General features: G+C 40.5%; 2 protein-coding genes across 2 annotated transcripts in view; one reads left to right on the top strand and one right to left on the bottom strand.

The window, feature by feature from the left end:
- The window catches only part of dnali1 (dynein, axonemal, light intermediate chain 1), a 21,569-nt gene extending 9,062 nt beyond the window's left edge, over positions 1-12,507 (top strand). Inside the window, exons 3-6 of the mRNA XM_043717876.1 lie at positions 954-1,123; positions 3,422-3,600; positions 6,701-6,865; positions 12,254-12,507. Of these exons, the coding sequence (XP_043573811.1) occupies positions 954-1,123; positions 3,422-3,600; positions 6,701-6,865; positions 12,254-12,289 (550 nt within the window). The 3' untranslated portion in view covers positions 12,290-12,507. The remainder of the gene's footprint in view (positions 1-953; positions 1,124-3,421; positions 3,601-6,700; positions 6,866-12,253) is intronic.
- A 6,562-nt stretch (positions 12,508-19,069) lies between these two features.
- The window catches only part of gnl2 (guanine nucleotide binding protein-like 2 (nucleolar)), a 49,320-nt gene continuing 41,030 nt past the window's right edge, over positions 19,070-27,359 (bottom strand). Inside the window, exons 13-16 of the mRNA XM_043717874.1 lie at positions 26,371-26,807; positions 21,997-22,079; positions 20,755-20,834; positions 19,070-19,271 (exon numbers count right to left, since the gene is read on the bottom strand). Of these exons, the coding sequence (XP_043573809.1) occupies positions 19,143-19,271; positions 20,755-20,834; positions 21,997-22,079; positions 26,371-26,807 (729 nt within the window). The 3' untranslated portion in view covers positions 19,070-19,142. The remainder of the gene's footprint in view (positions 19,272-20,754; positions 20,835-21,996; positions 22,080-26,370; positions 26,808-27,359) is intronic.

Raw genomic sequence — 27,359 nt, 5'->3', positions numbered from 1 at the left:
TTTCCAGCAACACATTTTCAGCTCTGATCTCCAGCATCTGCAGTCCTCACTTTCTCCTTGTCATCCTTAAGCCTTGTGTCTATAATGCTGTACAATCATATTTATTCACTTCAGTGTCGGTTGTCATCAAACATTTACTTTGTTATGAATGTTACACACGTTCAGGTACAGAGCTTTTATTTTGTCTCTGTTATTTTTTAACAACTAACCTCGATTGTTAATTTTTTCCTAGTTTTGTTTTTCTTAGCCCCTTCCTGTATTTCCTGACCCCCATTTATCAGAATACTGTTGTCCTTTCTTGCACTCTGTAATATGCCACATCCTCCCACATTTGATTCCTTGCCCCTCATTATTTAGTTTCAGATTATCTCTACTTCCTTAGTTATACAGTTCTGGGAGCTCAAAATCCTGCCTGTTAACTCTCTCTTCACAGATACTGCCTACCTGATTGAGTGTTTCTAGTTTTCTCTCTTTTAATTTCAAGCTAAGATTAGTCTGAATCCCAGGTTTTGTACAGTTGATGTTGATCCAGTGAGATTAATGTTATCCATTGAATTTGAGTTTCAACTCAGTCCCCAGTGACCATAAAGCAAAAGTCATCTGATACTGGATTGGCAGCCTCACGCAAGATAACACAAAGATGGCTGACTGACAGAACGAGTGCTCTTCCACAATGGAGTTGGAAAATAGAATTGTTAGGAAGTAGGAAGAAAGCTTTTTTGTGCATCTGTTCAGTGCTCTACCAGCTTGGCATCGTTGTGTTCAATCCTGGCAGGCTTCGACGATATTCCAAATAGAAGATTGACACAAGACTTGAATAGTACAAAATCTTTAAGTATATACTATTGATAGAAAAAGAAACACAAAGCAGATGGAGAGCAATTTCCAAAAAGAAAGATAATTTCACAATTCCAGTTCATTTGTAACTCTCAGTGGCTTACATTTTGTTGCAGAGAATGGACAGAGAATTCTCAGCTGTGGATTCAGCAGGTATCCAGTACTCCCTGCACTCGGATTGATGTTGTCCATCTGCAGGAACAACTGGATCTCAAGCTGCAGCAGAGGCAAGCTCGAGAGACTGGAATTTGCCCTGTCCGTAGGGAGCTATACTCTCAATGCTTTGGTAAGTCTCTTCAGGACTGGTTTCTCATTTGTCAATATGGTTATAATCTGTTATAAGCACAAACGTTAATAACAAATCTTCAGAGAAATTCAATGATCTGGCTTTTATTGCAAAATCTCTAATCAGAATCCCTTTGTGAATCTCAAGGAACAAAATTTAACACAGTTACAATATGGTTTAATGCATCGGTGCAGAAGCAAAATATCTACACATTTAAAATTCTGTGATGAATCTTATGTTTTATTGACTAAGTGCAAGTTTCACTTGGTTCCTGCTGTGAAGCCTGAAGTGAAATATCTTGTCTTAACTTATTAAACTACCTCATTAACTACCCATCCCACCCTTATGGCTTCCCTCTCATTTGATTTTATCTAAATATTACCACGTGTCCTTTCTGAAGCAACGTGGCACCCACTGAAAGAGCAGCAAGTCTTGTGCCATTTTTAAAAGTCCATTATGTACCCAGGAAAACTCTGTCAGTCAGAGATGCCCTGCAAAGTCCCTGACATTTGTTCCAGCACAGCAATGAGAAAATTGGCAACTCGCTATGCTGACAGGAATCTGGAAGCCCTGCAGAATGATGGTGTATAGATGTGGATACCCTCTTTGCCCAGGACCAGCTGTGGAGGCTACAACACCAGACCATCCAGCTGAGGCCAGTTTCAGTTGTGTAGAGGAATATTCTACAGCGTAGAATGACTTGCTCCACTTGGCCAGCATCTTCTCTCTGATACCTCACACTATTTCTGTTGCTGTACTAGAGTCCCACCAAGACTTATACTCTACCACTCTCACTGTTGCCTGCAATATCTCTCCCAACTGCTCTCACCTACTCCAAACTCCTGACACCACTAACCCTGCAGTTCCTATGCATGAGCTATTCAGTTATTCAGGACTCTTCCTATTTGCAACAAAAGTAACAGCTGTGGCACCCACTTGCATTCTGCCTTTCTCAAATCCCAGGTGGAAAACAGCCCACAATAGGGAAGAAAGACAGGTGGTGCATTGCCCACCTTTGCCTCCTCATTGCTATGTGGAGGGCATTGATATTCTGATTTCCTCAGTGACTGACTGTGTCTAAACCCCTGAAGTGTTTTTCAAGGCTGGCCTTGACTCACTGTGTTGGCACTGCCTAAGTGAAGGCTATGTCCCTTGGCGTCATTGAGGACTTCTGCCAACCTGGATAAGCCTCCTGGGTTTGTGCATGTGTTAAATGGCAAAGCAAGGCAGAGGAAGGGGCACTGTATCCTTGCAGCAGTATTATAATGACAGTTCTTGGTAAAGTCCGCACTGCAGTATTTTCAGTGCAGTATTGTCCTGTAAGTGGATCACTGATGTCCCATGAGGATTTTTAGAGACTGCCTCATGTCAGATGCTAATGTCTGTGAATGTAGAATGTGTGTGGCCAGTGCCCATAATGCATGCTGGTACCAATTTGTTACATGTCAAGAATTCCTGACATCTAGTTTGTTGGTGTGTTTGATAAGAGAGAAAGCTGAATATTAATGAGGCAAGTTTGCCATTAAGAAGGCATCGAACAAGCAATAATGCTGAATTGGCAACTTGCTGCTGCCTAGTGAGAAACTTGCTCAACCTTGCCACAAATCTTGTTATTACACCCATCTCTCAGGCATGAATATGGTTCCATTCTGTGTTCTCAGTTGGCAAGGGACAACTGTAAACAGTGGTAGAAGCCAAATGTCAGATTCAGGTGACTCGCCCATCTGCCATCTATGTATCTGAGTTAACATTGATTTGAGACTTGGCCATGCGGTAGGTCTTGTTCACATCTGTGCTGATTTATGCTCATAACTCAAGGGGTTTAGCATTAAAGTAGTTAAGTATTGAGTTTATAAACCCAGTATCGATAATCCAGCTTTGCTAAGTGAGGTTTAATAAAGTAAATGTTAGTAACCCCCTCATTTCTTTCTTCCAATTTCACTTGGAAAGACACTTACGTGCTCCTGTACTTTCTGTGTTCACTGGCAATCCTCCTGTGTGCCATGCTTGGATCTGACAGTAATCAAGCTCTTCAACTTTGGAGCATCACATCCAAACTCAAGCACGTTCCTTGAATGGAAAAGCACTCAACTGAACAGTCAAATTATCTTAAATGCATTAAAAGGCACACATTCAGTAAGCACTTAAATTATATGCTGTGTTCCTCATTCATGTACTTGATTTAAAAACATAAACTACATTAAAAAAAAGTGACACAGCATTCTGTTGTTGTGACATGTGTGCTGTGAAAGACACAGGATATTTTCTGAGTTTTGCATTTTTCATTGGATTTTATAGATGAACTAATCAGGCAAGTGACCATAAACTGTGCCGAGCGAGGATTACTGTTGCTGCGAGTCCGCGATGAGATCCGAATGACCATTTCTGCCTATCAGACACTGTACGAAAGCAGTGTGGCTTTTGGGATGAGGAAAGCTTTACAAGCAGAAGAGGGCAAAACTGACATGGAAAAGAAGGTAAGCATTTGGGTTGATTTAAAAATCCTCATTCAGTGCCCATGTGAGTAGGTTGGTAATTTTCAAACAGTTAACAGGACACAGAAACGCCATGACCACCCTAATCCTCAGTGATGGTGGAATCCACCATTTGATTGCAAAAGACCCAAGTTTGAAGCATTTGCAACCAACTTCAGCGAGCAGAAACCTCCTCCTGAGGACTCCACCATCACAGATTTCAGTCTTCAGTCAATGTGATTCTTCCCATATGTTAGAAAATGGATGACTGCATTGGATACCAGAAAGGCTGTGGACCCTATCCTCTATCCTGGCTGTAATGGCAAGCTGTTCCAGCATAACTGACATCAATTCAACAATGTAAAAGATTGCTCAGGTATATCTATCCACCAAAAGCAGGACAATCCATTCTGGCCAATTACTGCCCATGAGTCCACTCTTAATCAGCAGTAAAGTGATAGGAGATGTTATGTTAAATTTATTACCTGTCTTCTGATGTTTAGTTTGAGTTCTCCCAGGAACACTTGGCTCCAGATTCCATTACACCCTCTGCCCTCATATGGACTAAACAGCTGAACTCCAGAGGAACTGACCTTGAGGTCAAGGTTGCATTTGGTAGACTGTGGCATCAAGGAGACCTCACAAAATTAAAGTCAATGGAATCAGGGGAGAAAGTCTCCACTGGCTGCTTCATACCTACTGTAAAGAGAGCTGATTGTGGTTATTAGAGCCAACTTATTTTACACATAAGTATCTCAGGTTACTGTCTATGCCTAAACATTTTCAACTGGTTCATCAATGACTTTCCTTCTGTCTGAAATCAATAGTGGAGCTCTTCACTGATGATGGCACAGCGTTCATTATGCCTCAGATTATGATGCAGAATAGGGCTTAGAAGCAAGATCTGGGCAACATTAGGGATTAGGCTGATTTCACAAGAAATATTTGTGCTAGGTAATGATCATCTTCAGAAAGAAAGTTCAATGATCTCTCCAACTTTCAATAACATTACCATTGCTGAATCTGCCACTGGCAACATCCTGGGGTTCACTGAAACTTAACTGGATCTGCCACAAAAATACTGTGGCTCTAAGAGCAGGTCAGAGGCTAGAAATCCTGCAGCATGAGCCTCCTGACCTAACAGCCTGGCTATCATCTACAAAGCATAAGTCAGGAATGTGATTAAATACTTTCCACTTGCCTGTATGATTACAGCTCTGAAAATATGCAAAATGCTGACACTATACAGGAAATGTCTGCTTGATTATCACTATGTTCATCACATCAAACGTTTACTCTTTTTTTACCAAAGATATGTTGCTGCAACTCACAAGGTTTCTTTAACGTCACCTGCCAAACCCATGACCTGGACTACAAGGGCTGCAGGAGCTTAGGAACACCACCGTCTGCAAAGTTATCTCCAAAAGCAGGCACCATCCTATACTGGAAATATATAGCCATTCTTCAGAATTAGAATTAGGTTTATTGTCATGTGTCCCCAAGGACAGGGATACAGTAGTGCAGTTACAAGTTTACAATGTCGCCATTCACAGTGCCATCTTAGGTACAAAGTAACTAAATACATAATCTTAGGTAAAAAGTGCAGGTTCATAGCTCCTTGAAAGTGGAGTCGCAGGTAGATAGGATAGTGAAGACGGCGTTTGGTGTGCTTTCCTTTATTGGTCAGAGTATTCAGTACAGGAGTTGAGAGGTCATGTTGCGGCTGTACAGGACATTGGTTTGGCCACTGTTGGAATATTGCATGCAATTCTGGTCTCCTTCCTATTGGAAAGATGTTGTGAAACATGAAAGGGTTCAGAAAAGATTTACAAGGATGTTGCCACGGTTGGAGGATTTGAGCTCTCGGGAGAGGCTGAACAGGCTGGGGCTGTTTTCCCTGGAGCGTCGGGGGCTGAGGGGTGACCTTATAGAGGTTTACAAAATTATGTGGGGCATGGATAGGGTATATAGGCAAAGTATTTCCCTGGGGTGGGGGAGTCCAGAACTAGAGGTTTAGTGTGAGAGGGGAAAGATATAAAAGAGACCTACGGGCAACGTTTTCACACAGAGGGTGGTACATGTATGGAATGAGCTGCCAGAGGAAGTGGTGAAGGCTGGTACAATTGCAACATTTAAGAGGCATTTGGATGGGTATATGAATAGGAAGACTTTGGAGAGATATGGGCCAGGGGCTGGCAGGTGGGACTAGATTGGGTTGGGATATCTGGTCGCATGGATGGGTTGGACCGAAGGGTCTGTTTCCATGCTGTACTTTTGTTTGACTCTATAAGTTTAAACGTTAAAATTTCAGCTCTTGTCAATATAATGTGGTAAATAAGAAATAATGTCAAAAATTACAAATTACAGTCCTTTAGTCATGGCCTACAGTCGCTTTACGTTGAGTTCTCCTAAAGAGGGCCCGATCTTACCCCACACCATGCTCCATGTCTCTCTGCATACTGGGCCCGATCTCGCCCAGTCCCGGGCCCGGTCTCTCCCTGTCCCGGGCTCGGTCTCTCCCTGTCTTGGGCTTGATCTCTCCTCAAGTTCAGCTCTATCCCTGCGTCTCCATATTACTGTCTTACCACCAACCACCATTTGTGTTCACCAGCTGCCTCACCACAGGCTGCCAGAGTCTTGCTGTGGTTTTGCTCAGGGCTCCCAGTTGCTTCGGTGATGGCATAGACCACCAGCGTTCTGCCTCATTGCTGACTGTCAAAGTCTCTGTGCTCCCAGCCACTGCTGTCACCGTCACCATGACTAAACTCCCTCCAGCAGGTAAATAGAGAAAAAAAACAAAAATAAAGCAAGAAAAGAAGCTGTACAAGCAGTTAAAGCAGACAAGCTCTGGATCAGGAGCCCTATTCAGCTACCATCTTGGCTCCTCCTAATTCAGTGACACTCGGTCAAAATCCTGGACATTGGCTAACCATCAGAAGTATAGGTCCAATCCAGCCTGTCACACCACTATCTTCTCAATAATAATTAGGGATAACCAATAAATACAAGCCTTTCTTTCTCATAAAAGAAAACAAAATGGAATTTGACTTCATTTTCCATTCCATGTTATATTAAAACTTGTGAGCATATTTTCCCTGGTTAGATCATTGATTTGGAAGCAGAAAAGAAAGAACTGGAGAGACAACTGAACGAGCAGAAAGCGAAGTGTGAAGCCATAGAGAAAAGGGAGAATGAAAGACGTCAGGTGGAGGAGAAGAAGCATGCAGAAGAAATACAGTTTCTCAAACGGACTAACCAGCAGCTTAAGGTAAACAAAACAAATTAAGCTATAGTTGGTATTTTCTAATTCAAACTGATTAGACAAAGTATCCATATATTTTACTTTATCCTTTGCAACTTTGGTATCATCTGTTGGTGAGGATTATTAAATATAATAATATAAAATTAGCCCCTTTGGTAAATCCTCATTTTGAGGTACAATGAAACAAACAAATTTTCTCTATTTAGTTAAATGTCAACATGAAACATGAGGGTTTGCATTTTCTCAGTTTTGGGGTCACCTTGTTCAATATTTTCTGAATCTTCAATGCACTCAAAAACAAATCGTGAGCAAGTGACTGAGGAAGTAGGGATCATTGCCATTTTATAAGCTCACTAACAGCTGATTCAGCAACTGTGTAATGAACTAAAATGAATATGTATGAGGAAAGAGTTGAAAAATGTGGTGCTGGAAAAACACAGCAGGCCAGGCAGCATCTGAGGAGCAGGAGAATCGACATTTCGGGTATAAGCCCTTCTTCAGGAATGCGCTCCCCTCATTCCTGAAGAAGGGCTTATGCCCGAAACATCGATTCTACTGCTCCTCGGATGCTGACTGGCCTGCTGTGTTTTTCCAGCACCACATTTTTCAACTCTGGTACTCCAGCATCTGCAGTCCTCACTTTCTCTCATGTATGAGGAAATCAAAGTTGTTATTGTTCTCAGATGGAATAGCATTGCAAAGTTCCTCACTTGGTCTCCACCAAACATTGGTTGGTAATCTCATATCATCCATCTGTTTATATTTGTGGATATTCTTCACTGTGATGTTTGGTTTCCAAGTTCATTGCCTTTTAATTTTACTCAAATATACTGACCTCGGTTTTCTATTTTGTGTACCCACATAAAATAACTGTTCTTAAGTCTAAACTTTTAGCCAAAAAGTACAAGTTGACTTTGAAGTCCATCCTGTCCTATCATCTTGCAATCTCAGAAATGCCAGCTTGGAGTATGTAGCACACGACAGTGAAATGGTAGCCTTGCTAGTATGCATTGATGTGTGCAGACATGAATAGCTGGACTGCCATTTTCAATGTTATGCTTGTCTATGATTCTGTCAATAAGTGGGTTTGTACCAGGGCAGGTTTGACCTAAGCAGCACTTGGGTGTAAATACAAATAAATTATGTTTTATTCTGTCATGGGATGTTGATATTGCTGGCTGGGCCAGCATTTTTTGCCCAAGTATAGTTACCTTCAATCTGCCTTCTTGAACCGTCATACTCCATTTGTAATCAAAATTTTTGGCTAAAAGGTGGGGGTTGACTAAGGCACGATAAGTGAAAAATTAATGTTCTTTTAGCCCAAAGATCAAGGTGATTAATTTACGAGATCAATCATTACTTGAGTATATGAAGTGGTCACTTTAAACGACTTGGGTGGGGTGGTGGTGGGTAATCAGGAGAAGTTGTTCAGATTTCCAAAGTCAAGGGGACAACTATGAGAATGGCCCAGTCAATGCAGGGCTGAGAGTGTTGTACTTAAATGCATAAAGTATATGAAACATGCTAACTGAGCTTGTAGCACAGATTGAAATTGCCAGTGCAATGGTGTGGGCATTACAGAGTCGTGATTGCAAGGAGACCATGATTCAGAACTAAATATCCAGGGACATGCAACCTGTCAAAAGGACAGGCAGATAGGCAGAGTAGTGGGGTTGCCTTGTTAGTGAGAAATGAAATTAAATTGATAGCAAGACCAATATAGGATCAGAAGGTGTAGAAAAAGGCCCTAATGGGAGTTATGTACAGGCTTCCTAGCAGTAGTCAGGATGCAGCGCAGAAAATAAATCAGGAAATAGAAAAGGCATGTAAGAAAGACATAACTACAATAATCATGGAACATTTCAATATGCAAGTGGACTGGGAAAATGAGGTGAGTCGTAGATTCTAAGAAAAGGAATTCATGGGATGTGTACATGATGATTTTCTGGAGCAGCTTGTGGTGGAGCTCACCACGAACAGGCAATTCTGGATTTAGAGATGTGCAATGAGGTAGACTTGCTTAGGGAGTGACTGCAATAATTAGAATTCACCTGATAGTTTAAGGGCATGAAGCTTGAGTCAGATGTGATGGTATTACAACTGAGTAAAGGTAACTGCAAAGATGTTGCGGAGGAGCTGACCAGAGTTGATTGGAAGGGGATCCTAGCAGGGAATATAGTGGAGCAACAATACAGGGATTTCTGAGAGGTAATTTGGGAGGCACAACAGAAATTCATCCCAAGGAAAGAGAAATAGACTAAAGGGAGGCCAAGGCAATCATGGCTGACAAGGGAATTTTGGGACAGCATAAAAGCAAAAGAAAAAGTATTCAATGTGAAGATTAATGGGAAGCCTTTAAAAACCTACAGAGTAAAATTGACAAAACAAGTTGGGAAGAAGATGAAATATGGTCTTGGAATAATAGAGAAGATTGCAAAAGTTTTTTTTTTAGATATATAAGAGCTAAGAGAAAGGCAAGAATGGACACTGGACCACTGGAAAATGGGGCTGGAGAGTTAGTAATTGGGAACAAAAAAAAGGTGGTGGAACTGAATAGGTACTTTGCATTAATCATCATGGTAGATGACACTGGTAGCATACCAGAACTTTGAGAGTCATTGGGAGAGGTGAGTCTATTGGCCATGCGAAGGAGAAAGTGCTGGGGAAACTGAAAGATAAATGACTGGACTACACACAGGATTCTGAAGGAGATAGCTGATCAGATTGTGGAAGCATTGGTGGTAATCTTTCAGGAATCACTGGAGTCAGGGAGGTTCACAGAGGACTGGAAAATGACTAATTCAACACCCCTGTTCAAGAAGGGAGGAAAGCAGAAGTCAGGGAACTAACTATAGGCTGGTTAGCCTAATCTTGTTGGTTGGTAAGATTTTAGAGCCTATGATAAAGGATGCGATTGTGGAGTACTGGGAAGTGCATGGCAAAATAGAGCTGAGTTAGCATGGCTACGTCAAGGGGATGTCATGCCTGACAAATTTGTTAGAATTCATTGAGGAGGTAACAAACAAGTTAGATGAAGGAGAGCCATTTAAATTTCCAGAAGGCCTTTGACAAGGTGTGGCACAGGAGGCTGTCAAATAAGATAAGAGCCCTTGGTGTTAGGGTAAGGTACTAGCGCAGATAGAGGATTGGCTGATTGGCAGAAAATGAGGATAAAGAGGTATTTTTCAGGATGGCTGCTGATGTCTTCTGGATTTCCGCAGGGGGCAGGACCACAACTACTCACATACTGACAATGTGGACAAAGGTACTGAGGGTATTGTTGCTAAGTTTACAGTTGACATTAAGATAGGGACAGGTGCCATTGAGGTAAGGAGGTTGTAGAAGGACTTGAACAGGCTAGGATAGTGGGCAAAGAAGTGGCAGAAGGAAAACAATATGGCTGTGTAAGGCTGTACACTTTGGTAGGAAGAATAGAGGCATAGACTGTTTTCTAAATGGGGAAAGACTTTGGAAATCTGAAGCACAAAGGGACTTCAGAGTCCTAGTTCAGGATTTTCTTAAGGTTAAAATGGAGGTTCAGTTGGCAGTTGGGAAGGCAAATGCAACAATAACATTCATCTCAATAGGGCTAGATTTAAGATGTACTGCTAGATTACTGAGGACTTGTGATCCAAAACATGCCTCCAGCTAAACTGTTCCAGTGCAACTACAACATTGGCATCTATCTGGCAATGTAGATACATCCTGTCCTCAAAGCAAGACAAAAGCAATCCAATCAATTACCACTCACATAAAACAAATAACTGTAGATGCTGAAGATTTGAAACAAAACCAGAAATTATTGACAAAACTCAGCAGCATCTATGGGATGTAAGCAGAGCTGATCTTTTGAGAATTGCTGAATAATTGAACAACTTAGCAGCAATAATTGCTCACCAGTGCTTAGTTGGATTCCACCAGGGCCACTTGGTTCCAGATATCATTAAAAATATGGACAATAAAGCTGAACATGGGAATGGAGTTGAGAGTGATTCCCTTGACATTGAATGTGACATCAGGTGACTGTAGTAAAACTGGAGTCAATGGCAATCAGAAATAAAAGTTTTCACTCATCCTAGCAAAACAAAGACTGGTGTCGTTTTGGAAGGTATCTCATCCCCAAAATATTATTGCAGGAGATTCTTAGAGTAGTGTCTTAGGCTCAATCTTCAGGGCCTTCATCAATGACCATTCCTCTTATCATAATGTCAGAAGTGGATATGCTTGCTTATGCTTACTTCAACACTATTTGCGACTCTTTAAGTACTGAAGCAGACTGTGACTGCACGCAGCAATAACTGGACATTTCTGATGATGAGCTTATGCCTGAAACATCGATTCTCCTGCTCCTCGGATGCTGCCTGACCTGCTGTGCTTCCTCTTGACACAACATTCTGACTTGGACTGATAAGTAACAAATAACATTTGCATTATTAGTGCCACACCAGGACCATCTCCAACAAGAGTATCTAACCATATCTCCTTAACTTTTAATTAAATTACCACTGCTGAGTCCACAACTATTAAACATCCTGAACATTGACCATTGACTAGAAACTTAACTGAACCCACATTACAGATACCATGGCTTCAAAAGCAGGTCAGATGCTGGAAATTCTCCAGCAAGTCACTACTGTCCTGACTCCCTGAAGTGGTGGTTAACTTTGATGCAAGAAATAGTTTCAGGGCATTGATGTTTTCACTCTCTCCCATTGTCTTGCAACCTCCAATGTGAATTATCTACAAGGCACAAGTCAGAATGTATTGGAATACTCTCCACTTGCCAGGGTGAGAGCAGCTCCAACAACATGCAAGAAGTTTGACATCATCTAAGTCAAAGTAGCGCATCAAGATTGCTTTGACGGCACCTTCGAAACATGTTCATCTAAAAGAATAAGAGTAGGAGACAAAGGGTGACACCACAATCTGCAAGTGCCCCTCCAAGTCACACACAATTATAACTAGAAACTACATCACTGTTCCTTCTCGGTCACTGGGTCAAAACCAAGAACTCCCTTCCTAAAAGCAAAGTGCATGTACATAGACCCCCAAAATTGCAGTGACTCAAGAGGCTGCTCACTATCACCTTCTCCAGGACATGTTGGAATGTTTAATAAAGGGCTGATCTTGCCAGCTATGTTTCATTTTTTAAAAAAAGCAACAGTTCAATTTAAATGATTTCACAGTTCGTAATAATCTGAATCTAATTTGGACACGTACACACTTGTGTATGTCTGTGCAGATGTATAGATAAAAATTATAGTTTTTGTATGCCTTGTTACTTATGCACTTAGTTTATGCTTGTTACTTAAATAATTATCATCCAATTATAGTGGATTTTGTCACTTTTGAAAGGAATATTAGTCACAAAATGAATTTCTTTTCTTATCCTAGGCACAACTAGAAGGCATCATATCACCAAGGAAATGAAACTATGCACTTGCTCTCCAATATTGACTTTTAAGTATACTATGCTCTCATACTATTACTGTAATTTAAACTGTTTACAAGTTATTATATAGGCAAAGGTTTCAGTCTATTGAATATAATCTCAATGCTCTAAAGACTAGTAATAGTTTGTGAGAAGATTTGTACCTCGGGTGCTCGTTGTTGTGGTTCTGTTCGCCGAGCTGGGAATTTGTGTTGCAGACATTTCGTCCCCTGTCTAGGTGACATCCTCAGTGCTTGGGAGCCTCCTGTGAAGTGCTTCTGTGATGTTTCCTCCGGCATTTATAGTGATTTGTATCTGCCGCTTCCGGTTGTCAGTCAGTTCCAGAACTGACAACCGGAAGCGGCAGATACAAATCACTATAAATGCCGGAGGAAACATCACAGAAGCGCTTCATAGGAGGCTCCCAAGCACTGAGGATGTCATCTAGACAGGGGACGAAATGTCTGCAACACAAATTCCCAGCTCGGCAAACAGAACCACAACAGACTAGTAATAGAAATGGAGCAGAGATTCTATGGATGAATAAATACTGTGCAAGTACAATATATAATTTATTTAGCAAGTGACACTTATATAATCCCTGTTAATCCTCTTTGCAAAGAGGTCCATGGAATGATGTATTCTCTGGTCCTGACAATGTTGTATGTTTACACTATATTCACCATGGTAGGGCAATAAACACTCAGTTTGCACCTATTCTAGTGCCGCAAAGAAGTGTTCCAGTAATAATTCCAGAGCTAGTTTCAATTAAAACTCTTTCATTTAAAAAGTATTTCTCTTTTAAAATTATAATAATTAGACTATTTTTGTCCCGTCCAATCTTTCAACTCAACAGGGAGAGGGAAACCTGGGTATAATCAGTTGATACCTTTTTTAAAACAAATACTAAAAATGGCATCAAAAAGGACAATTTTTTTTGTAAAGAACGAACTCTTCTTCAAAGTAGCAGTTAACTTATTTGTTCCTGGAAATACTGCTTGAAGTGGCATTTCTCCCTCCAACATGAAGGTATCAGATATGATCTGTGAATTTGCAGATTCCATGCAGCTTTAATAAGTGACCATACAATAGCAGTGTATAAAAAAAAAGTTAACCAAGAAAAACTGAAAGAAGCACAAACTTTAGGTACAGATCAAATTACAACTACTTTGAAGGGTGTAAAAACAAATGATTATCCATCCACTATTAGTTCTTTAGACATTGAGGTACGATTCCATACTTTCTTTCCTTTAACTACATTCACTTAATAAATGTTGGATTTGTGTATTTTTATTACTGTGTCAAATTCTGAATTAACATTGTGATAGTAATTGTGCTGTAAATCTTAGGATTTAAACGATACTATTCTTTTAAATGCAACGTTTAAGTCACCTTAGTTCAGAGCAATAGTGTACAGCAACTTTTCAAAATATATTAAAAAAAGATGTTTATGCCATTCGATTGGCGGCTTGTGAATTTATGCATAAATTAGAGTCATAGAAATGTACAACACGGAAGCAGACCCTTCGGTCCAACTCGTCCATACCGACCAGATATCCCAACCTAATCTAGTTCCATTTGCCGGCACCAGGCCCTTATCCCTCTTAAACCCTTCCTATTCATATACTCATCCAGATGCCTTTTAAATGTTGTAATTGTAATAATTAGTGGGCGGCACGGTGGCACAGTGGTTAGCACTGCTGCCTCGCAGCGCCAGAGACCCGGGTTCAATTCCCGCCTCAGGCGACTGACTTGTGTGGAGTTTGCACGTTCTCCCCTTGTCTGCGTGGGTTTCCTCCGGGTGCTCCGGTTTCCTCCCACAGTCCAAAGATGTGCAAGTCAGGTGAATTGGCCATGCTAAATTGCCTGTAGTGTTAGGTAAGGGGTAAATGTAGGGGTATGGGTGGGTTGCGCTTCGGCGGGGTGGTGTGGACTTGTTGGGCCGAAGGGCCTGTTTCCACACTGTAAGTAATCTAATCTAATCTAATCTAATTGTACCAGCCTCCACCACTTCCTCTGGCAGCTGATGCCAAACATGCACCCTCTGCATGAAAAAGTTGCCCCTTAGGTCCCTTTTATCTCTTTCCCCTCTCACCCTAAACCTATGGCTTCTAGTTCTGGACTCCACCCCCTGGGGGAAAGACTTTGTCTATTTATCCTATCCATGCCCCTCATGATTTTATAAACCTCTAAGGTCACCCCTTAGCCTTTGATGCTCCAGGGAAAACAGCCCCAGCCTGTTCAGCCTCTCCTGATAGCTCAAATCCTCCAACCCTGGCAACATCCTTGTAAATCTTTTCTGAACCCTTTCATGATTCGCAACATCATTGCGATAGGAATGAGACCAGAATTGCACGCAATATTTCATAAGTGGCCTAACCAATGTCCTGTACAGCTGCAGCATGACCTCCCAAATCCAATTCTCAATATTCTGACCAATAAAAGCATACCAACTGCCTTCTTCACTATCCTATCTACCCACACTTCTACTTTCAAAGAGCTATGAATCTGCACTCCAAGGTCTCTGTTCAGCAAAACTTCCAAGGATGTTACCATTAAGTGTATAAGTCTCACTAAGGTTTGCTTTCCCAAAATGCAGCACCTCACATTTATCTAAATTAAACTCCATCTGCCACTCTTCAGCCCATTGGCCCATCTGATCAAGATCCCGTTGTAATCTGAGGTAACCTTCTTCGCTGTCCACGACACCCGCAATTTTGGTGTCATCTGCAAACATACTAACTATACCGCCTATGTTCATATCCAAATCATTTATATAAATGACGAAAAGTAGTGAACCCAGCATTGATCCTTGTGGCACTCCAAAATAACGCATAGCAGTCATCATTCTCAGCTTCCTGCTGTGCTATGTTGTGCAAGGTTTAGCACACATACCATTCTGCACACACTTGTTGGTAGAGTATCTTCAAAGAACCCAATCATTTCATGACTGCTCAAGTTAATTTGGTCTCTGGTTATGCCTTTCCACTGTACCCTGATGAGTCATTAGCCACATAGATATTGGGTATCATTTATCTCCAAGGAACGATCTGCTGTTACTTTTTGGAGGTGCAAACATCTGTGGGAAACGTGGCTAGCAAATAAGGCATTATGCCAGTTTCCACATTATTCCTGCAATGATATATCCAAGAACTTTCCAGTGGAAACCTTTTAATCAATTTCCTGGATGATCCAATGACACACTGATTGCCAAGTGTAGTTTATGGCTCCCTGAACCTGTAGGAACCAGCTATTGAAGCAAATCCAGAAGTTCTATAATTTGCACCAGTTGCATCAGTAGCGAGTAGATGCAAATGGCAGGACCACTTTGACACTGATCAACCAAGATATGCACTTTGTTGAGGACAGATTCTAAAATCTTGTTGGTATCAATTGGCAGATCTCCAACTGGCCTAGTGAGACACCTGGACAGCAGCCTTCTTGCAGATTTAAGCAAGGACATGCTGTAAAAGTCTAAGTCTTCAGTGGAATCACTAGTAGATTCTGTCCAGAAAGCTTGTATATAGGTTTTGGTGGTAGTGGTTGATGTGGGGAAGTGGCGAAGAAGGAAGAGGATTCTCAAACAATTGTATGAGTAAAGGCTTTTCACCCAGGCAAGGTCTCTGCTATTATACTTCAGTATTAAAAGTATCCAGGCTGTCAATTTGATAACCGTGTCAATTCACACTGTTCACCTTGTTGACCCGGACAAATTTCAGACAGAGAAATTCCAAGCATTGGTCATAATGAAGGTTGAGCTCTTCATCCAGTTACTATTTTGCAAGCAACTTCCGCCAGACCCATCCAGTGGTTTCACACTTCTGAGCACACTCGTAAAATGCACAAGTCAAGGGGATGTCAGTTTCTGACAACAGAATTTTTTTTTGATGTTTTGACATTCAACTTATCTTCCAATGGACTCTACCATACAGAACCAGAGCAACAAACAGATATGAACACAACCAGGTTCCTCTTATGTTATAAATGATGAAGGGCTTTTGCCCGAAACGTCGATTTCCCTGCTCCTCAGTTGCTGCCTGACTTGCTGTGCTTTTCCAGCACTACACTGTCGACTCCTCTCATGTTATGCACAAGCTTACCTGAGAAATATATTGATCCCTCATCAACACTGATAAAAATCCTGGAACTCCCTACCTAATGTTACAACAGACTGCAAAAGGAGGCAGGACCAACATCCTGCAATAAAAATTAAAAGCCCTCATCATCAAGAGTAAAATTGTGCTAGCTCCTCAATATACAATTTAATAAATTAAATTTAAGTTATAAATAAATGGATAATTTTGGTAAACACTCGTTTAAGAAAAAACTTCATCACATGCAGCATGTTACACAAAACAGAAAATGTGAAATACATTGAGCAAGTCAAGCAGCATCTGCAGAGAAAGAAACAGCCTGAAATATTAATGAGTTTTCTCTCCAAACAGATTGATCATACCTATTGAATATTTTTTTTTGTTTTTAGTTCATATCTTTAGAATTTCAAATATTATGATTTTATAAGCTTGTCATTGTCACTGTCAAACATACTGATTAGAGGATTTTTTGTGCTCGTTAAATGTGTATTTCATAAACAGATTCTTCTCAAGACTGGACTTTATGAAGAAAAGTTAAAAGAGCTAGGGCTTTCCTCATTGCAGCAAAGAAGGATGAGAGGCGACTTGATAGAGGTGTACAAGATGATGAGAAGCATAGATAGAATGAATCGTCAGAGACTCTCCCCCAGGGCAGAAATGATTACCACAAAGGGGCATAATTTTAAGGTGATTGGAGGAAGGTTTAGGGGAGATGCCAGTGGGCGATTCTTTACAGAGTGGTGGGTGCATGGAATGCACTGCCAGCAATGGTAGTAGAGTCAAATACATTAGGGACATTTAGGTCATTCTTAGATAGACACATGGATGATAGTAAAATGAAGGGTATGTAGGTTATTTTGATGGTAGAGTAGGATAAAAGGTCAACACAACATCAAGGACCAAAGGGCCTGCACTGTTCGATGTTCTAACATCTTTCAATACTGACTGTAGCAGTGGTGTCAGAGGAATGGGGTGTTGCATATTTGGCATGTTCCTTAAAATGGAGAGAGAAATCCTCTAATTACAGCCTAGTCAGATTATTGTCAATGCTGAGATGAATCCCAGAAACCATAAGTAAATGGGAATCTGACGAAAACACTCCACTCAAAGGAATTGCTGTTAGAATGAAATATGGATGTGGGTGTTGGAGGCTAATCATCTCAGGCAAGAACATTGAAAAATAGAAACACAGAAAACAGAATCAGGAGTAGGCCATTCTGCTCTTTGAGCCTGCTTTCCCATTCATTCATTCACAACCTAAGCTTTCACCATGTTTCACCTGAAAGAACTTAAATAATTTCCCTTCAGACTAAAGAATAATGCACCTGTTGTAAAAGCCAATATTATTTTTCAATGATATATTAATAGACCACAAAAATGACATTTAAAAATACTTTAACAGCTTATAATTGTATACATTATTGAACATTTTTGGAGATTGGCAATTCCTAAAAAGAAAATAAAAGAGTAAGAATTCATAAATGAATCAGCCAGGATAAGTTGCTCCTCGGAGAAATGGGTTCAAACCGTCCACATTATTATAAAACAAAACCAAACAATTTAATACTTTTATTGAATCTTGGAGATCAGAGTCGAGAGTGTGGTGCTAGAAAAGCACAGCAGGTCTCGCAGCATTCAAGGAGCAGGAGAATCGACATTTCATGTATAAGCCGATCATCAGGAATGAGGCTTGTAGGCCGGGGGGCAGCTGAGAGATATATTGGAGGGGGGGTGTAGTTGGAGGGTGGTGGGGAGATAGCTAAGCGATAGGTAGATGAAGGTGAAGAAGAAGGTGATACGTCTGAGAGGAGGGTGGAGTGGATAGATGGGAAAGGTGATAAACAGGTCAGGAGGGTGGTGCCAAGTTGGAGGCTTGGAACTGGCATAATGTAGGAGGAGGAGAAATGAGGAAACTGTTGAAATCCACATGGGACCCTGCAACCACATGGGATCAAAATACAGTCCTCACTTTCTCCTAGAGTCATAGAGATGTACAGCACAGAAACAGATCCTTTGGTCCAACTTGTCCATGCCAATCAGATATCCTAAATTAATCCAGTCCCATTTACCACCGCTTGGCCCATATCCGTTCTATTCAAATGTTGTAATAATACTAGTCTCCACCACTTCCACTGGACAGCTCATTCCATACACGCACCTGCCTCTGCGTGGAAAATCTGCCCCTTGGATCCCTTTTAAACTTTTGCCCTCTCACCCGAAACCTAAGCGCTCTAAGTTCTGGACTCCCACACCCCAGAGAAAAGACCTTGTCCATTTACCCTACCCATTCCCCTCTTGATTTTATAAGCCTTTCCTTTAAACTAAAATTCTCATTATTGTTTACCATTGGAACATAATTGAAGAGCTCAGCATTTTAAAGCAAAAGCATTGTATGAATGGCAGAGTGGAAAGCTCATCCATATCAATTGACAGGAAGTATAAATTCAGTTCATCAAGCCAGGTTTGTATTCTCAAAAGCCAACCTTCTCTAAATTCCACTCCACAGCAACATAAAATAACTTGTCATTAGAATAGTTCAAATATGGGCAGGCAGTTCTGGAAACTTACACTTGGGGATCCCGTTTGCAGCCCAGGACTCAACTTTAACAGTCAACACATTTACGTAGTTATTTTGTATGATGGAAATGGACATTACATTGCAGTCGTCACCAGGCTCACAAAGTGTGAATACGAAGTTCATGTCATTTTTATTAAAATTTTTATTGCACAAAGAAAACCATGTTATTTTATTTCAACATTATCGTTTCTTTTTAAATTTGAGAGATTTGGAAGTACTTCTGTTTTTGTTCTTATTCTTGACATTGTGTGTTTCATAGTATCGAACACCAACCTTCTTTGAGTGCTGCAGTCGGTCAAGTCTTCGTTTCTGAAAATTTAAAGTAGCGCTGGTCAGCGATAGCAGGTCAATGACAGCTGAATGCTCCCCAATAGACCATCTACACAAGACTCCCAAACACCAGTGACTATCCCAGGTTTCACTAGAAATCTCAGCACAGTATCAGGGCACTGAAATATAACTTTTCTTTGCTAATGTTTATTTTCATGTACCTCCACTTGCCCTTCATCTAAATATACTATTAACTTACTAATTATGCATCTCCCAACTCCCCCTCTCTCCAATAATGTTCATTTAACTTCCTCTTAAATGCATCTATGTTACCTAACTGTCACTGTATTATAAATTCTTACTAATATTTTGGTCATGATTTGGAGATGCCAGTGTTAGACTGGGGTGTACAAAGTTAAAAATCACACAACACCAGGTTATAGTCCAACAGGTTTAATTGGAAGCACTAGCTTTCGGAGCGCTGCTCCTTCAACTACCTGATGAAGGAGTGGCACTCCAAAAGCTAGTGCTTTCAATTAAACCTGTTGGACTATAACCTGGTGTTGGGTGATTTTTAATATTTTTGTGGTTTTTTTCTTGAATTCCCTCTTGGATTTATAAATGACTTTTAATATTAAGACCTCTAGTTTTGAAGCCCTTCCTTCCACACTAGAAACATAGAAATATTTTCTCTACGTCTATCCTATCAAAAGCCTTCAAACTACTCAACCTTTCCTTCTCTATATAAAAAATCCCACTCCTGCTCAATATTTTCCACCAATAGCTTCTAGGTTTGGTAGCAGATTTTATTTTTGTACTTTCCTCGTGCTTCTATATCCTTTTTGGAATATGAAGACTACAACTGTACATAACACAGCATTATCTAACCAGGTTCTATAAGTTTAACAGTTTCATTGTATTTTAATAAAATCCCATCGAAATAAATATCAGTGATTTGCTTTTCTTTAACATGGCCTTAAACTTGTATTGTTGTTTTTAATGATTTGTGTCTTTGTACCTGTAGATCCCTCTACTCCTTTATCTTACTCACACCCCAGTATCTTCCTCATTCTTCCTACCAAAACGTGCTTACCTTTGTTGAGATTAACTTGCCAATTTTAAGTGCCTCATTCTACAAGTTCTTTAATGTTTCCCAGATTTTGAGAGCTTCCACCCTTGGAGTTACCTAAAGTTCTCAATTTGCTGTTTTCTCCAAATTTTAAAATTTGAGTTTTTTTGATTCACAAGTTAACATTGTTTGGATCAGATTTTATCTCGGTGGTACACTGCTTAAATAGTTCGGGGCTGTTGTCAGGATTGTCTTTTAACATGATTGCATCTTGACTTACTGAATCATTATCACAATCATTTTGAGCTACGTTTGGAACAAAGTCTATGAAATAGTCACAACACAAATTGAGGATTTTGCACCAGGTGAAATACTTTGCTACAGTCAAAAAAACATTAAGTTATATTTGTTATTATGCTCCCTTATAATCAGTTACGTGAAACAAAAAAATACCTCTTTGGATGAAAGCTTCGCTGGAGGAGATTGTTCATCATCGGATTCGTTTTGAGCTTTTCTCTTTCCGACTGGACGACCTGTAAATTGTTTAACAAGTTTCTCACAAAATGTTCAACTTCAGAGTGCCAAAGGGATGATAATGAAGCCAATCTTTACTGTTTTACAATAATTTACAATTAAAACATTATAAGAATATTCAATCTCAACACAAAAACCTCAATTAACGCCCACCAGCTTTCTCTAAATTCTTCTATGGGATGAGTCAGGGTTAGGCAAGGCATTATTTAATCATAAATTAAATGGATTGCAGTAGTTCAGATGGTGCTTCACTGCCACTTTCTCAAAGGTTGTAGTTCACTAGTTATTTATATGTTTAATTAACATTAATAAATATTAAATTAACAAACAGAACCTCTCAAGAACGAGAAAACACAAATCCTTTGATAAGGATATACACCACCATTTTTAAATGAAATGGTTTGGCATTGGACCAGAGAAAGAAAGACAGGTCTACTCTCCACAACATTGTTAGAGCCACGACTTTGGATTTATATTTAAAACAAAGAGGGGCGGTATGATGGGTCAGTGGTTAGTACTGCTGCCTCACAGCATCAAGGTCCCAGGTTCAGGACCAGGTTCGATTCCAGCCTTGGGCAACTGTCTGTGTGGAATTTGCACATTCTCCCCATGTCTATGTGGGTTTCCTCCGGGTGCTCTGGTTTCCTTCCACGGTCCAAAGATGTGCAGGTCAGGTGTATTGGCCATGCTAAATTGTCCACAGTGTTAGGTGCATTAGTCAGAGGGGAATGGGTCTGGGTGGGTTACTCTCTGGATGGTCCATGTGGATTTGTTGGGCCGAAGGGTCTGTTTCCACATTGTAGGGAATGTGATCTAATCTAATCTAAAATCACTGCAAAGTGTAAGTATTCTGATAATTATTTTAGTTCTAACTCCTCAGGGAGTACCATATATAAGGCATAAATATAGTTTGAAAATAACGGAAATAGCAAACTTGATGTGGCATGTGAGTGCATGAATCAATGTTCGGAGATATATATTTTCTAAGGAAGTGGGGATTATAAATATAAAAAAACACATCTTTTCACAAGTATAATAGAATGATTAGTTACTAGAAAATCCCATACAGACTTTACATTTCTGAATTCATATGCCTATTTTAAGTGATTTTGTTTGGAAAAAGTATCGCAGAAAAGTGAAGCAGCCCGTGTGTGGACTTACCCCCTTCTTTTAGTTTCTCTTCTTGATCAGTTGACTTTTGACCTGATTTGGTCAGCAGTTTTGCAGTAAGTCCTTTGGGAATCCTAAAACGTTAAACAAATAATAGTTGCGTGTATTTGGAAAACATCCAAATCTAAATTCACTATAGTAAATTCAAACTTAACCTTTAAATTTAAATTTTACATCTTATTCTGATACTGACAGTTGGATGATCAAATAGCTTAGATATAACCAAGAACTGAAGGTTAACCTTGTTAAGACTGAAATTAAGGTGGGATCAAAAAAAGGCAAAAAAAATCCACAGTAGCAAATTTAAAAGAAAATCAAATCCATTTTGTAATTCGCTATTAGGAGACAAACCCTGGGAAGATTCATCCCTATTAAAGACTGGGGGGGAGGGAGGGGGGGAAATCTTCTGAATGACCCTTACATGATGTTCCATCTTGCACACATTTTAGCTAATGCACAAATTCCCTTGTTTTTCAAAAACCAAATAGAAGCAAGGAGTAATAGGCCATTTGATCCTGATTTTGCTCTGCCATTCAAGCTTTTTGGAACAGCTTGTGGTGGAGCCCACTAGGGAATAGGCAATTCTGGATTTAATGTTGTGCAATGAGGCAGACTTCATAAGGGAGCTTAAGGTCAAGGAACCCTAAGGAGGCAGTGACCATAATATGATAGAATTTACTCTGCAGTTTGAAAGGGAGAAGCTGGAATCTGGTATTACAGTTGAATAAAGGCAACTAGAGAGGCATGAGAGAGGAGCTGACTAGAATTGCTTGGGAGAGAAGACAAGCAGGAAAGACAATGGGACAGCCATGGCAGAAGTTTCTGGAAGTAATTCGAGAGAGACAGCAAGAGTTCATCAAGGAAAAAGAAACATACTAAAGGGAATATGAGGCAACCATGGCTGACCACAGAAGTCAGCGACAATATAAAAGCAAAATATGATGTGGCGAAGGGTAATGGGGAGCCAGACTTCTGAGAAGCTTACAAAGACCAATAGAGGTCAATGAACAAAGAAATAAGGAGGGAGAATATTAAATGCGGGTATGCCAGCTGGTTATGTTAGGAAAGATTGCAAGAGTTTCTTTAGATGTATAAAGGACAAATAAAAGACGCAAAAGTGGACATTTTGCAGTGGCCCAATGAAGCTGAACAAAGGAATGGCCGAGGAACTGAATAAGCACCTTGCATCTGTCTTCACATTGGAAGCCATGAGTAATATCTCAAAAATTCAAGTTAGTCGGGGAGGGCAGCGATGAGTATGGTGGGCATCACCAAGGAGGTGCTGCTTGAAAAACAAAAAGGTCTGAAAATGGATAAGTCGCCTGGACTATTTGGGCTACACCCTGGAGTTTGGAAGGAGATAGCTGAAGAGATAGTAGAGATCTTTCAGGCATCACTGGAGTCAGGGAGAGTCCCACAGAGGACTGGAAAATCGCTGATGTAACCCCTGTTTAAGAACAGAGCCAGGCAAAAAACAGGAAATTACAGGCCCAAGTCATTGGTAAGATTTGGGTCCATTGTGAAGGATGAGATTTCTGAATACTTGGAAGTCCATGGTAAAATAGGGCAAAGTCAGCATGGTTTTATCAAGGGAAGGTCATGCCTGACAAATCTGTTAGAATTCTTTGAGGAGGTAATAGACCAAGGAGAGCCAATGGACGTTATCTATCTGAACTTCCAGAAGGCCTTTGATAAGGTGCTGCACAGGAGGCTGCTGTATAAGATAAGGGCCCATGGTGTTAGAGGCCAGGTACTAGCATTGATAGAAGATTGGCTATGTGGCAGAGGCAGAGAATGGGGAGAAAAGAGTCCTTCTCAGGATGGAAGTCGGTGACTAGTAGTGTTCCACAAGGGTCAGTGTTGGGACCACAACTTTTCACTTTATACATTAATGATCTAGATGAAGGAACTGAGAGCATTCTGGCTAAGTTTGTAAATAATACAAAGATAGTTGGAGGGACAGGTAGCTTTAAGGAGGCTGCAGAAAGATTTAGACAGGTTAAGAGAGTGTGGGCAAAGAGGTGACAGATGAAATACAACATTGGAAAGCGTGAGGTCATGCACTTTGGTAAGAGGAGGAAGCATGGACTATTTTTTAAATGGGGAGAAAATTCAAAAGTCTGCAAAGGGACTTGGGAGTTCTAATCCGGGTTTCTGTTAAGGTAAACTTGTAGATTGTTACTGCCTTCCTAACTACTGACTCAATGTTGTCATTCATGTTAAGAAGACTAGAATATTAGAATATTAAAGCAAGGATTCAATTCCGAGGCTTTAAAACACTGTGGTCAGACCACATTTATGGCAGACTGAGCAATTTTGGACCCCTTACCTCAGAAAAGATATATTGGCCCTGAGTGGGTTGGGGGAGGTTCACAAGTATGATCCCAGAAATGAAGAATATTTGAGGACTCTGGCACTATACTCAATGGAGTTTAGAAGGATTGGGGATTTGGCGGGGGAGTGGGGGCAAGATGATCTGATTGAAACTTTCAGAATTCTGAATGGCTTGGACAGAGTGGATATTGGGAAGATATTTCCATTGGCAGGAGAGACTAGGACCAGAAGGCACCGCCTTAGAGTAAAGGGAAGACCTTTTAGAACAGAGATAAGTAGAAACTTCTTTAGCCAGAAAGTGGTGAGTCTGTGAATGCATTGCCACAGGAGGCTGTGGAGGCCAGATCATTGAGTATATTTAAAACAAAGATAAGTTCTTGATTGAAAAGGGGATCAAAGGTTACAGAGAGAAAGTGGGAAAATAGGGTTGAAAAACCTATCAGCCATAATTGAATGGTGGAGCAGACTCATTGGGCTAAATGCCCTAATTTCTGTTCCAATTCCTTATGGTCTTATTACCTCAATGCCATATTCTCACCTTTTCCCCCACAGCCCATTGATGCTGTTAATATCTAAAAAAAAACAAATCTCTTTCTTGAAAACATTGTGATTTTTCAAGCCATTAATTTAATGTTGGTTAGCGTTGGGCGATACCAGCACTATCTTTGTCAAAAAGTCAAACGTGGCACGAGCTGAATTTTTATAATAATATCCAAGTTCAATTAACACATGAATTACAATGTATTCATTCTCAAAATTAGTATAAGTACAGTCTATTGCAACCAAAGCTTCATGTAACATCTAAATATATCATACATGCGTATGAGGGCAGTGAACAAGATACTCTACTCTCAAATACCGCTGAAACTCCAACCTATTCCACCATTTCCCCTGCAACATTAGCTCAATGATACCAAGGCAAATTTTACAAAAGTAGCCATCATGTAGAGACCAACAAGTTTCACTTGCTCACTGCTGTGTTGAGTGAGATTAGGAGTTGAGAAAGAGGAATCTTTTCACTTAGAAACAGAGACATTGAAAACAAGAGCAGGAAAAGGCCATTCGGCCTTTTGAATCTCCTCCATCATTCATTAGTATGGATGAGGATCCAACTTGGTAGCCATTTCTCACCCCTCCCCATATCCTTTGATCCCTTTAGCCCCAAGCGCAATCTCAAATTCCTTCTTGAAAGCATGTAATGATTTGGCCTTGACTGCTTTCTGTGGTAGTGAATTCCACAGGCACTAGAGCACTCACGGTCAACACCAAGCTCAGAGTATATAACAGGTATAGAATCAATGCATGTATTGCTGCTTATTTGAAGCTCCAATCTTATTCTAGCATTACGCCGGCATGATATTCTTCTACTTTCCATGTCAACTAACCTATGATTTTTTTTTGAGTGGAAATACCAGTTGTTCTGCCAAACTTTGAAGTCGCACAGCAGGTCAGACAGCATCCAAAGAGGAGAATCAATGTTTCGGGCATAAGCCCATCATCAGGAATGAAGGCTTATGTCCGAAATGTCGTTCTCCTGCTCCTTGGATGCTGCCTGACCCGCTGTACTTTTTCAGCACCACACTCTCGACTCTGACCTCCAGCATCTACAGTTCTCATTTTCTCCAAACTTGGAAGTGTTTTGTTTTGAACCTCTACTTGCTCAAAGCTGAATTTAAACCCAGTAATGCAAGGTCAATCCATCCCATCTTCTCCAAGCCTCTGAACAAACAGTATTCTGTTCCCCTGATTCCAGTCTCATGCACCTTCTTTTCACCCCATTATTGGCAGCCATACCTTCAGCTACCTAGGTGCCAAGTTCAGGAATTCCTTTTCAACTTCATCACATTTCCTAATTTTTGTCGGGTTAGGTGTCCACCTGGCTCACACTTGTAAAATGCCTTGTGATATTAAAAGGCACTAAATAACACAAGTTATAAATAATCCGTCCTGCCTGAGCAGATACCATCATGTTCAGTAAATATTACAAATGTTTTTGTTTTATTTGTTTTCAATGGAGATGGGGAATCTTACCTAACAGCTGAGAATCTCTTTGCTTTGGCTTTATCCAAGAACTTTTTGTATTTAGCAATTTTGTCATCCAAATCCTGCAGGACTTCTTTTGGTCTTTTTGATTTGCCCTCCACTTGAAAACTACTTTTTTCAAGTTTATTTTGATTAGCCTCAGTTGATTCTTTTTCTTCATAATCCTCCATTTGAAGCTCCTCATCCTCTTCCTCCGAGTATATCTCTTCAGTGTCAGAAAAGTTTACAGGCTGGAGGTCTGTATCTGAAAATTCAGGCGCGACGTTGATTTTTCCAAAGTTTTGCCTAACTTGAGCAACAATCTGTTGTGTCATATTGGGGATTTCAGTTTTTTCGGGTTCACTTTCAACATTTAGTTCTTCTGATGACTCCTTCACTTGATTAATGTCATCAGGTTCTTTGTTCATTTTCGATGTATCCAATAGCTATATGATAAAAAGAAGTTGTTAAATGTAAAAAAAAAGTCAGACATTGTGCGTGAATTTTGTGGAACAACAGCTCAAATGTAGGCCATGTGAAAAATCCAAATTAAACATTATACACTATTTCTGGGCTAGAGAGATTACAGTCATGTAGAATTTTTTTCGCCCAGTCCTGAAACAAATTGATAATGAGCAAAATTAGATGATCGGTATATTCAGAGTGCAGGAGAAAAGAATGGAAGTTGAATGAATGAGAGATTCAAATTTTTCCTCGCGACCTGTACAGACTCCTTACAAGACCGTTCCCTCCGTGACTACCTGGTCAGGTCCACGCCCCCCTACAACCCACCCTCCCATCCTGGCACTTTCCCCTGCCACCCCAGGAACTGTAAAACTTGCGCCCACACCTCCTCCCTCACCTCTATCCAAGGCCCTAAAGGAGCCTTCCACATCCATCAAAGTTTTACTTGCACATCCACTAATATCATTTATTGTATCCGTTGCTCCCGATGCGGTCTCCTCTCCATTGGGGAGACTAGGCGCCTCCTAGCAGAG

The sequence above is a fragment of the Chiloscyllium plagiosum genome, chromosome 27, assembly GCF_004010195.1.
Source record: "Chiloscyllium plagiosum isolate BGI_BamShark_2017 chromosome 27, ASM401019v2, whole genome shotgun sequence".
NCBI classification, from domain to species: domain Eukaryota; kingdom Metazoa; phylum Chordata; class Chondrichthyes; order Orectolobiformes; family Hemiscylliidae; genus Chiloscyllium; species Chiloscyllium plagiosum.
The sequence above is the reverse complement of the archived record's forward strand: the minus strand, read 5'-3'. Positions and strand labels throughout refer to the sequence as shown.